This window comes from Rhagoletis pomonella, unplaced genomic scaffold, assembly GCF_013731165.1.
Source record: "Rhagoletis pomonella isolate Grant_MI unplaced genomic scaffold, Rhpom_1.0 Rhpom_scaffold_00008, whole genome shotgun sequence".
Taxonomy (NCBI): domain Eukaryota; kingdom Metazoa; phylum Arthropoda; class Insecta; order Diptera; family Tephritidae; genus Rhagoletis; species Rhagoletis pomonella.
Genome location: NW_023458562.1, coordinates 38,066,720 through 38,080,257, shown reverse-complemented (window position 1 = coordinate 38,080,257; position 13,538 = coordinate 38,066,720). Strand labels below are relative to the sequence as shown.

Below are 13,538 nucleotides of genomic sequence, written 5' to 3'. Positions count from 1 at the left end.
GCTGCTCGGTTTGTCAGTCCAGAATATACCGTAACGTGACATCAGTCAAGTGCAACTCCTGCCTTGGCTGGTGCCAGTTTAGGGCATGCTCAGGACTTCGCAACACGCGTGATTGGACGAGTGACCATGTGAGCCCCTGCTGTGCTGCCCAGTCGCATACCTCCCCCGCGACGCCGCCAACCACCACCACAAGGCAACACCCACTTTTGCAGCACGTACAGCAGGGAGCCGGCAGGTAACAGAACAATCGGTCTCCCAAGGCACACAAAGGTGCTACAATTTAACTGTAACGGACTCCAGAGCAAGATCGAGGAGATAACTGTCTTTATGGGAAGGCCGGATACAATGTACACCGTCGAGATCGCGAGCGAGACAATGGTGGAAGTTTAGCGTTCATCACGCACCACACCGTGCAGTATCGTCTTATTGAAGCAGACATCGACCGCAGGGATACCATCCTAGAATGTCAGGGTATTCCTATCCGGCCAGGCGATGTTGAGCTCGAAATATTTAACGTATACATACCCCCTGTCACCAGCTGCCCTGAAATAGGTACGCCACTCAGAGGTGAAACCCGTATGGTAGTTGGCGACTTTAACGCGCACCACGATCTTTAGCACTCAAGCCTGTCAAATGATCGTAGGGGAATACATCTGGCTGAGCAGATGGACGATTCGACATACTGCACAATGAACGACGACGCACTCACCAAGATAATGGGCAGCTGCTGCAGCTCACCAGATCTTACAATTGTCAGCGCTGGTCTGATAAACAGCGTATCATGGCGACCTATGCTGACCCTGCTGAGCAACAGACCATCTACCCATAGTCATCTCGATTGATAAACCTGCCGACTTTGCTTCCGCGGATCACCGGACCTATGTCAACTTTTCCAAAGCTGAAGGAAATGCATCTCGGATGTTACTGAAAGCGCCTTCATTGCACTACCCATACCAACCGACGTCCACATAGGTGAACGTAAATTCCGCAGGGTGTCACTGCTGCTGCAGCTCCCTTCATCCCAGCAGGATATATTAAGGATCCACGTCCGAACTTTCCCGCTGAAGCGGCTGTTCTAGCCGCTGAGTGTGACAACCTACGTCAGGCCGATCCCGGAAATCCCCGTATCAGGGATCTCAAGATTCGGCAACTTGTGAACGTACATAAGCGGGAAAAATGGGAATAGCATTTGAAGACCTGCAACTTCGCCTCTGGTGTGAGAAAGCTTTGGTCAACCGTGAGGTCGTTTTCCAACCCGACGAAGCGTGACGACAGAGTCGAAATAGACTTTGGTGACCACGCTTCCTCGCTGCGCGAACTATTTTAGCCGGCAGTTTATTCTGCATCCTCCGGTGGATAAAGCCAAACGTCGAGTGACCAGAAGGCTGTACAAAATGCCAAAACCCAGTGCGCCTCTTGTTTTCACCAGCAGTGTTGTAAGGGTAGAAATCGGGAAGGCGAAAGCCTCCAAAACCATTGGACCCGACGGGAGATACATGTTGATGCTGAAAAATTTGGGTCCTGCGGGAGTAGCGAACCTCACGGAGGTCCTCAACTTGTCTATGGCCACTATCGTCATTCCAGACATATGGAAGATGGGAAGAGTGGTCCCACTGCTCAAACCGGAGAAACCAGCCAACAAAGGCGACTCTTATCGCCCGATAACCCTCCTTTCCCCGGTAGCGAAGACAAAAGAGGCCTTGCTACGCCCGTATTTCACGAACAACCTGACCCCAGCGAAGCATCAGCATGGGTTCCGTAAAGTGCATAGCACAACAACAGCACTTAACGCCATAAACACTCAGATAACTCGTGGCTCGGTTAACGAAATCGTCCCTGTGAGAGAACTATTCTAGTAGCGTTGGACATGTCCAAGGCGTTCGACACTGTCAGTCATTCAACGCCGCTAGAAGACATAGAGGCCTCCTCTCTCCCACAGGGACTCAAACGGTGGTCGGCGAATTACCTGAATGGTCGACATTCGTCAGTAATTTTCAGAGACAAAACCAGCAAGCCACGTAAAATTAAACAGGGGGTACCACAGGGTGGTGTCCTGTCCCCACTACTGTTTAATTATTACATCTCTAAGCTTCCTTAACCACCAGAGGGTGTCAATATTGTCTCTTATGCTGACGATTCCCGATCATGGCGTCTGGGAATGGAATTGATGACTTGTGCTCGAAAGTAAACGGTTATCTCGCCGAACTTTCTCGCTTCTTCACTACAAGGAGCCTTGCCCTATCCCATGCTCTTCCTCGGCAACCCTATTCACCTGCTGGACGACGGAGGTCAGACTGCAACTGGGTATTCACGTTGATGGCGTAACAATACCCACGGTGAATAACCCGAAAATCGTCCTAGTTACCTTCGACAGTCTGCTCTCCTTCTCGGCGCATACAACCGCAATTGCCAATAAAGTACAGAGCCGCAACAATGTCCTCAAGTCGCTGGCCGGCAGCACTTGGTGCAAAGATAAAGAAACGTTGTTGGCAACATACAAGGCAATTGGCCGGCCGGTTCTAAACTTTGCAGCGCCCGTGTGGTCGCCTGGGACTAGCAGGACGCAGTGCATGAAGCTACAGACCTGCCAAAACACGGCACTACGAACAGCGACCGGATGTCTCCTGATGACGCCCCAACACCACCTACATGACGAGGCCCAGATGCTCCCAGTCAAGGAGCCTAACAAAATGCTCTGCAAGCAGTTCCTTGTGGGGAGCCACAGACGTGGCCATCCCAGCAATCAGCTGCTTGCAGAAGAGCCCTCGCCAAGGCACGTCAGGAGGCATCTCTACGAACTGACGGACGAAGTCCAGAGGTTCATTAAACAACCTCTGGACCCGTCAGCCTACTGACAGGCCCTGAGCGGCAATCTCAGGGAATCAGTCTCGAGTTATGTAGACTCCCGCCCTGTGAATGCCGTTCTGGACACACAACCACCGGACGTGGAGGGGACAGAACTTTGTCTGCCTCGGGAGACCCGCACCACAATAGCTTAACTTCGCTCTGGCTATTGTAGCAGGCTTAACTTATACCTGAGCAAAATTAATGAGGATGTGGCCAATTAATGCCCGGCATGTGGAGAGTCGCCACTTGACTCTCGGCACCTTTTCACATGGCCTGTAAACCCCACCTAGCTGACTCCCATGCCCTTATGGACAGACCCTGTGGAAGTCGCACACTTCCTGGGCCTCCCCTTAGCTGAAACGAACGACAACGTGGCGAAGCCTCGCGCATACGAGGCCGGCTAGTCTGTAATAATTAATTTCATTAAAATATTTCAATGCGATATTTTTTATAATTGATTTAATTCCAATAAGTTTTTTACATACAAGGGGACTTTACCCAAACTTTACAAGTTAATAACATTAAATAATTACTTATTAAGAACACTTTATGGTAATGAGAGTCGAGTATTATTTTGTAATGTTAGCCACATTTGAATGAAATTGCTTTGCGCAACCCATCGATATAAGTCTCTTTGGAATTTGAGAATACTGCGCTCCCATAAAGCGAACAATCAAATCTTCGTAATGGTTTACAACTTTGACATCAAGTGAATGGTTGAGAATAAGCGCGTTTAGAGTACGAACGCCGCTCTCCCGTTGCTCAGCAGATGCCTCAGGATTTCGCATAATATCCGCTACGCGGCAAAGGATTGCTTGGAACGGAATTCGTTCCGTCGAACGATCACAATATGCTAAGTGTTTTAGTGAGACATTTTGATGATTGCCGTAATCAACATAAAACACTTTGAATATTTTTCCAGAATCATCAAAATCAATTATCTTCGCGCGATACCATCGCTCATCTCCATATCGCGCACGGACAATGTCATATAGCATTGGTGGCTTGGTCAAACGCATACAAAGTTGAATATCATCGTCAGTCCATATAAGGGGCTCCATAGGATTATCTGGATCGTTTATTTGAGCGTAGAAATATTCAATTTGCCCAACGTGTGTTGGTGTAATGTTTATTATTAGTCCGGATGTATAGCGCGTCACAGGAAAGTAGTTGTCAATAATGGTTTTAGCGGGTATGCGATCTTTGGTCCAGCCTTCCGGTTGTAGCAGAGTATGTTCTAACCGACAATTGGCTCCTTTGAAACAAGCACCAGTTTTTGGATTGTAAAAGCGACAAATACGTTGTTCGTCCTTGGGATTGTAGCCCATAACTGCAATCATGGCGTTTGACGTATTGAGCGGTTCCTCCGCCAACATATCCATTTCTTCAGGGGTCAGACCGTTAGGTAAGTGTCCGACTTCACTTGCAAAGATTGGATTGTCTGGTAGCGCGCTCAAGGGTATAGCTTCGTCATTGTCATCAATGGTTGTTGACAGTTCAGTTAGGAATGGATTGGTGTTGCCCATATTTTTTTTGGGCATTTTTCTTGTTCGGGGTCGTCGATAAAACATTTGTTGAGTTTTGAGGTATTGCCGATTTTTTCTTAAATTCATCTGTAATTAGTTCTAAGCCAAGTTTACATATGCTTTCTTGGTTAGAATTAATTACAAATGTGGCCTTTTCATACTCTAATTCCTGTAGACGTGCTTGCAAATCTTTAAGAGAAAGATGTTTTTGTCCATATATACCATTTAGTTGACAAGGTATTGCTTGGGCGGGAATATTTTTTACTTCACTAGGTAAGCGATATGTAATATTGGATGCATCTATCACCGTTATCTCACCGAAGTCCAAAAGCAGAACCGTATACTCTTCGTCTGAATGAAGCGTATTCAGTGGTTCTTCTCGAATCGCTCGTAGTATTGTATTGTCTAGAACAACACCAAAAACTTCGTTTTTAGGTGGAACATCTGTATATTGTCTAAGGTGCACCATACTTTTCAAATTTGCAATTTGTTGAAACTCTTTAGATTCTGATTCACATACAAAGAAATTTAAGGCTTCCAAATCTTGTATATAGCTTACAGATGCCTTTAAAATATTGCCTTCTTCATATTTGGATAAATCCTTTTTTAAATACACCTTTAGCAATTGTTCGTTTAGAGCTACAATATTATTTTCTTCTGCCGGTGGAATGGACAAGTTTTTATAGTCATAAACGTTTTGATCCTCACATTTAAAATTTAAACATTCCGTTTTTATATTATTTCCAGATTTATTATTTTTAGATTGGCCAGAAGATTTCGGGGGTGAAGCAGTTAGGGCTAAAGTGTTAGAATCTTCCGGAAGGGCATTAAAACCATTGCAGTTTTTTGGATGGGTTTCACATTCATCCAAAGCTTCAAATAAAACCCGCGTTGACTTTTTCTCCAAATCATTAACAAACAAATGGAAATTAAATTTACGCGCCATATCCAATATATTTGATATAGACGATGAGAATTTGTCGTATGCCACTAAAGCGATTGCGTTCCGATCTTGCAGAGCTTGCCCATTTTTACAAATTTTGTGAAACACCTTGTTACTTTTCAGAAGGTATTCAGTAACATTATCCAATACTTGCTGCAACTCCTCGTTGTGCATTTCATACAAATGTTTTAAATCTTCTAACATTTTTAGAAAGCACGGATTCTCCTAATGCACTATTAACTAATTTCGTAAACAAACCAGTGATAGAGCGATACGAGTACTGAATATCGATACTGAGTGGTATCGGGAACTCGATACTTTTTCACAAGTACTGAGTAAGTATCGCGAATACAAAAAGGTATCGACATGTTAAAACTCTTAAATAATTTTTGTTGTAAATTACATACTTACATAAAAATTCCGTGCTTTCAATCACATATATGAATGTCGTGGAAATGAACACAACGCTCATTTAATTCAATACTGTCATAACTCAGAAAACCAAAAACTCGAGAAATACGGCTTTAAACCCAACCAGCAAAATCATCGTAAACGAGCTCGTAACTGGATATTTTCTCGAAGAAAAACCGGCTAAAAATTCGCTTATGATAGGCGTTTAGGATTCGTTTTCGAGTACTTTTCCGCTTGAAATTATATTATACATTATAAAATATTGTGGTTCAGGAAAAATTTCTAACAAATTTAAAATTGTTTCTTGTGCTGACGAAATAATACAAGCCTCTTTCTATTAATTTTTTTTGTTTTATCGTTTACGAGCCTTTTTCTAACTTTTCGCCGGTCGAGAATCCCTCATAAAATAAAATGTTCGTAAAATGTACGTTTTCTTGCTGGCTAGGAAGTTTTCAATTTACATATGCATATGTATGTATATACTCCCATTGTAAAAATTAATACAAATTTTGTTCTAATTAAGTACTGTTAATCGATACAGCTTTGCACTTTTTACAAAACATAGAAACGGAGGTAGCGGTCATTTCAATATTGGGCTCGGTTAAAAATTCTTAAATAATTGGAAAACGAAACTTGCCTCACCTTCGGCAATAAATGGGGAAGAGGATGGTCTTCGACTCGATAACTTGGCATTTTACCTTCATTGAAAATTCGAAATCAAGGCCAGTCTCGAAGAAAATTTGTATGAAATAGAGCAAATATTTCCTTTCCGAGAATGGGCTTTACCACATTTGTTTCTCGTTATCTACATTTACATCCCATCTTCAAAGTAAAGTGATTTATAAATATACGTGTCAAACATTTATAAAATATTTCGTCGTTTAAAGTACAAAACCGCGTGTCGTCATTCTGCAAAACCGCGTAACTGACATTTGCTGCCAAAAATTGGATTTGCTCACCCAAGCTCTTGGCTCAATCCTTATCCATTCGTTCTGAAACATACTAGCCAGAAATGCGATTGCTTTATAAAAAAAGAGAACCATTTTGCAATTTGAGTGTTTTTACTCGCTAAAAAATAATTTATGCAACGTCACATACGCGGTTTTGCATTTTATTGATACGCGGTTTTGTAATTTGAACGACGATTTGCTTTTAAAAATTTAAATAAGCTTTTTGCTATAAATATTTATTTTACTCTTATAGAACTAAGCTTACTGCAAGTTTATTTGAAAAACTACTTTAGAAATGCATGCTAATCAAATTTCAACTATTAAAATCAGTGTCTATACAATTTACAAATAGACAGAGGTCATAAAAGCAAAGCATCCTGATTTTTATTAACTTTTGTCGTTTGCTTCAAAAATACTTGGAAGTACGAGTATTAACGATACTTTTTTGCAAATATCAGTACTGCCATCGATTCTTTTTTAGAGTATTCTATATGAGTACTGGTATCGATTCATTTCTAAAAAGTTCTATCACTAAACAATCCCAGTTGCACGTTTGTTCGTGTTTGTCATGCGCATACCAGGGAAGCCAACCTCTGATGAATTTCCCGATTTGCGTGGAATTTCGGATTGTGTGGGGAATCGGGAAAGGACCTTGTTTTGTGGGGAATTTCAGTTTACGTGGGAAATCGTGGGTTGAACTGTTTCTTGTGAGGAATTAGGTTTTAACTAATTTTTTTATTTTTTTATTCACTAATTTTTCATAATGAAAAAGAAATGCAACTGCAACTAAAAGTACTGATTATGCAAACCTGCAAATTATGCAAATTACAGTTGATTTTTTAGAATTTTTTGGTCACATTGGCTTTCATATAACGAATAAGCAATTTATTTTTATGTAGAGGAAAACCGCAACCATTTCGGCAAAAAATGTTAAAACTAAAATTTTTAGCTACTTGTAGATTAATTATATTTAAAAACAAAATAAACAGAAAGACCATGGGGCCAATTTTGGTTCTAAGAAACTGTGAAGTGAAAATGAAAAATACAATTTCAGTGAAAATTTAATTTTTTCACTTTATCGTTTCGTTATATCATTTAAGCGATTTTCGATCATTTAAAGGCTATTCCATTAACATTTAGCAATTAATTATTTGGTAAATTATTCAGATTTTAAGACAATGATGTTCTTTATGACAAGTTGATGGTTTTGAGAAAACGCCACAAAACTTTGCGAAAAAAGGGCTTTCACAGTGAACAATTTTTGACAAATTAATTTTTTAACATTTGAATCGTATTTTTATGTGAAATGATGAAAAATGTTTTCACGTCACTTTTTCACAGAACAGGAATTGGCCCCAGCAATATATAAAAAAACATAATTTTTTTTTTTTTTGAAAATAAGGAGATATCTATGGGAGGGGAGTTTTACGAAATTTCGGACAATATCGGGGAATTTCATTATTTAAATCGGGGAATTACCAAAAAGGAGTTGGCTACCCTGGCGTACACTTACCAGCAACTAGAGGTGCAAAACTATCGATAGTCTGACCATCGATAGTTTTCGATATTATTTTCAAAACTATCGATATATCGTCGATAGTATCGTATTTTTATGGTTTTGGCTCAATTTCGTATGAAGATTTCCTTAAGAATATATTTCGAAACTACGTTTGGATATTCTTGTAAACTACTGTACACTTTTTTTAATTGTTTAACCGTTAAGTTAGAAGTAAAGTTACTGAAAATTTGAAATGAATTGAAATGGAAAAAAATTGGGCATACTGAAATTTTATATTTGTGGTTTTAGATATCCTCCGTCATATATAAGGCATTCATCAAGTAAATTTCAATTTTAGATGAAGAAACCATTTTTTATCTGAGAAGTAATGGTTTTTATTTACCTTTTCATAAATAGTAAATAGTGGTGGTAGATAATATTGAAAGTTTTGGTATAAGTTAATTTGTATCAGTTTTTTAGCGGTATTTTAAAAGATGCAAGGTTTTCCGTCATTTCCGAAATTTGACATTACTCTTTTAAAAAAGTAGCAACCAAATTTGTAGTCAACTTGGATGTTTAAGAGAAATGAAAAGAAAAGAAGAAATAAAACTAAAATAAATACTGAATCACATGTCTGTCGGACTATCGATAGGACCAAAAAACAATCGATAGTAGGGAAAAATAAAAAACATCGATACTATCGATAGTGCCATCGATAGTTTTGCACCTCTACCAGCAACATTGCCAGATGGAAATCTGCGGTTTTGTAGACAAGTTTACAGTAGGGGTCTTACCATGAACGAACATACTGTTGCGAATACTGCGGCAACGCGAAGCGAACAACGAGAAATAGGCAGAATGTTCGAGGAATGACGTAGAATGTTCCACAAAGAGAAGCGTCAAGTTGGATGAACACTGCGAACAGCGAGAGAAAGAGAATGAGCGATGAACTTCAGAACGTTCTAGAGTTGCCATGAGTGCGAGCTACCGTTGCCAGACGTACTGATTTTATCAGTACAGTACTGATTTTTCAACTCTCGTATTGATTTTATTCATTTCTTCAATCAGTACGCTAATGTCCTGATTTTTCAAAATTTGTACTGATTTGTACTGAATTTTCTATTCAAACAAAATACTTTAGTATTTTTTTAAGGTTTTTACATAACGGTGGAACTTCCTTAAACTGTACTGTAAAAAATAAGAAGAAAATAATTTAATTATAGTTGACATGTTTTAGATAATGTTTGATATGCCCAAGAAATTAATTAATATAACAAAAAGATCAATCGTTTTATGGGCATATCACCGGGTCGTTACGCACCAGTTTCGATAATATGACGGATCTTAAATTATTTAAAAAGAAGGCTTAAATATTTGTCGAGTGTTGTTAGTTATCTCGAAAACAACTTTCAGTTTAATAACAATAAATTTCAATGTTCGAATGGCTTTTGCCTATAACTTACAACTCCTTTTTCTCCATTTACTGACTTTGTAAAAGAGTTTTGCATACAAGACATAGAGTTAGATACTCTTTTTAGCGAATTCTTAGTATTTCTTAGTTTTTGCGTAGTTGAAAAATTATTTAAGCCATGTGGAAATATACATAGATGAACTCCTTAAAAAGTGGTACTTTTTCACAGTATGAGAGGATCTTAAGAATAAAGTTTGTTTCCTGGCACAAAGAGAGAAACCGGCTTCTAATTACAATTTTTGAAAGTGAACCTCAAATTAAAAGTAATTTTATAATGTATAGATTTCTTTGACTATCTAAACACTGAAAATGATGTGTACACTCATGTTAACATGAATAACACTTTTATTATTTATGAACTATATTTTATTTATATACCAAAATATTGTTAAAAACAAGAACTCAGGCGCTTTAAATTATTTTCTGTTGCTTATATTCATTATTTTGCTTTGAATAAAAATGTACTGAAAAGTACTGATTATTTTTAGCATGAAAAAGTTTAATGTACTGATTTCGCGCATAAAAAATCTGCCAACCCTAGTGCGAGCGCAGGTATATAAGGGCGCCACCAGACACCGGAGGGAGTTAGTTACAAGTCAGCAAGCTACAGGTAAAGTGAGCAGAGAAGTGAGTTGCGAATAAGCAAGCTATAAGTTTAATTATGTTAACAAGTTTAGTAAAGCATTGTTATTGCTTTAACCAGTATTGTAAAGTGTTTTTACTGTATTAGCGAGTATTGTAAATTGTTTGTAGTACAATAAAGTTAATGTACTACAATTTGGTCATCGTTAGCATTCATTTAACAATCCAGAGATACGAACCGAAGAATATTTGGGAAATCCCTCGAGGTTTCAAGGATAATCGTAACAATTGGTGTCAGAAGTGGGATTGTTAAATAAATCCCGAAGGATAAACTTTTGAAAATGGCAAAAATTCAAGACCTAAAGATCGAGGAACTCAAACAGGAGTTGGAGAAGCGTAATTTAGCCACCTCCGGAAGAAAAGTGTAGTTGTTATCCCGGTTGCGAGAGGCTATGGAAGCAGAAGGCATCGACGTGGACAAATACGACTTCCAGGGTAAACCCGACGATACATCCGCAAAAGACGAACAGAAGGATAATAAGGCTGCTTGTTCGTCAAAGGATGTGCAGCAGACATCCGGGAAGGTTGAAGAACAGCAAAACGCTCCTACTTCACTAACAGCTATGGACATGAACACGTTATTGGCTGCAATTTCATCCCAGCTAGAAGTGCAGGAAACACGCATGTCATCGCAGCTTGAAGCACAAAGGTCGCAGTTGTCGTCATTGGTGTGATCGCAGCTGGATGAAAAGATCACACAGCTGCAGGAGAATTTAATCAGAGACAACGCGCTACTCAGGGAAAGACAAGTAAAATCGAAGATAAGCAGGATAAGATCGAAGAAAGACAGGGTAGAGTCGAGGAAAAGGTGGGTGAGCTGGAAGGTCGCCTCCGAGATTTGCAGATGAATCGTCCAGCTACTTCAACGAGCGCTCGTAAGGTAAAAACTCCATCTTTTGACGGCACGGTTCCTCTCCAGGTCTTTAAGCTCCAGTTCGAGAAGACTGCTACAGCAAATCATTGGAGCATGGAGGATAAGTCCGCTGCACTATTCGTTGCATTGAAATGACCTGTGATGACTGTGAAAGGAACAGTTACGATGCGTTGATGAGTTACCAGATGGAGCTGGAGAATCGCTGCCAAAAAGCCAATGAGACTCTACAAGAATTCGCTTCAGATATCGAGAGGTTGGCTCACTTAGCTATTGGAGACGCATCTGGTGAACACCTCGAAAGGGTAAAGATCCAGAGGTTCATCAACGGAATGCGAGACATGTATACCAAGCGCGGGACGTATGCAAATCCAAAGCCAACATTTGCTGAAACGGTCTCGTATGCTCAGACACGTGAAACGGCGGCGCTCCTAAGTCGACCAGCCTACAAAGCCCATCGAGTAGAAGTGGAGACACCTGACGTGATAAACGAGATCCTGAAAACACTCAAGTCGATGGCAGGGAAGAATACTCCTGGTGCAACCGAGAGAAAGGACGGTGCTAGGAAATTCTTGAGTTGCGGAAAACCAGGCCACTTCGCACGCGAATGTAAGACGGGTTCCAACCGGTCAAACAGTTTAGCAATACGTAAACGCAGGACTGAGGATGACGAGCCCTACTCCGATCAGTCGTTAAAATAAAACCAGCCAGCAGTAAGGGGCGCGCGCTGGCTCCCGCAATTGCATGCCCCATAATCTCCGTCTCGCAAATCGGCAGAAAAGCGAGCACCGTTACTGTTGGTGGATATGTGGACGGACATGAGCGAGTACTAACTGTGGATACGGTCGCATCACATTCCATCATTCGATCTGATTTGGTCACTAAAGGTGTAAGGCCATTTCATTTCATTTATTATCAAAATGGTGATATTAGTACAGTAAGAATTGCCTTCTTTTTTAGTACAACAAATATAGGTACAAATTACAATAAAGCTTACATTGAGTATGAGACGCCAGATAGAACTAACACTGAATATGAGACAATAGATAGAACTTACACTGAATATGCGACAACAGAGCAATACCAACAATCAAATGTTAAAAATTAAAACGAAATGTGATTACAATTGAACTTAATTATAATCTTAAACTAAATTAAAGCTAAATTTAATTAAATTAAACTAAATTAGTCTAATTTTGATGGCCTGTTTAAATCTCTAGAAAAATGAGAGTATAAGATAGCTTTGTAGTTGCTTTTATTTAATTTTCCTCTTACTGCAGTTGGAATGGAGTTCCAACTTCTAATCGTGTTGATGAAAAACAGTCTAGTCGATGTTGCAAAGTTAAAAGTAGGTACAATGAGGTCTCTTGTGCGCCCGGACTTTGTAAATATCAGTTTGTCGTAAAGATAAGAAGGCGTCTTGGCGTTCATTAGCCGGTACAGAAAAATGCAGCTCCTGGCTATTTGGAAATCGTGAATTTCACACCCTAACAAACTTGTTTTCCACTCCGATATATGTCGAGAGGTAGAGGCAATCTTCAACTGCGAAAAATTACCTGAAATCGATTCATGCATGGACGGAAGCGTTGGAAGAAAAATACCAGCACAAGGCTAAGGAACTTCTCCGCAGATACTCTAACATATTCGACAAGGATGGCGACAAACCAGGCAGGACTAAAAGCGCAGTTAGTCAACGACGTAGCGTAAACACAGGTTGACGTACGTAGCAGCATATACAATTAACTGTTGATAGAGAGAGAGAGAAGCAACGGCAACGTCACCACCATTCGGTGGTGAGTTTTCGTTAACACGCGAGTACCATAAGGTAGATCGTGTCTGCGTCAACCTACGTCTACGTTACGTCGTTGACTGTTTGCGCTTTAACGTTGTCAAACATCGCACTGATACTGGCGATGCAAGGCCAATCCGTCAAGCTCCTCGGAGTGTTCCACTTGCCAAACGTGAAACTGTTAGCCAAATAATAAAAGAAATGGGCGGGAGTGGTGTAATTGAACTATCAGCGAGTCCATGGAGTTCGCCGGTCGTACTTGTGACGAAAAAGGACAGCTATCCTCTTCCCGGGATCGATGACACTCTGGGATCGTTGACTGGAACAGAGTGGTTCTCAACACTCGACCTTAATAGCGATTATTGGCAAGTGGAGGTAAGTGACGAGGACAAGGAGGAGACAGCTTTCAGCGTTGGAGACGGTCTGTGGCAATTCACGGTGATGCCCTTTGGATTATGCAACGCTGCTGCCACTTTTGAACGACTTATGAACCATGTGCTCAAAAGACTGCATTGGAAAACATGTTTGGTGTATCTAGACGACACTATCGTATTGGGTAAAAGCTTTGAGGAACACCTGAACAATTTGGA

The 13,538-nt window shown here is 40.3% G+C and overlaps 1 protein-coding gene across 1 annotated transcript; it reads right to left on the bottom strand.

Moving 5' to 3' along the window:
* Positions 1-3,291: 3,291 nt before the first annotated feature.
* LOC118744835 lies at positions 3,292-5,588 on the bottom strand. The gene is given in 2 exon segments (XM_036478199.1): positions 3,292-4,373; positions 4,375-5,588. Coding segments are annotated over 2 exon segments (2,103 nt in total). The 5' UTR covers positions 5,521-5,588; the 3' UTR covers positions 3,292-3,416.
* Positions 5,589-13,538: the final 7,950 nt, after the last annotated feature.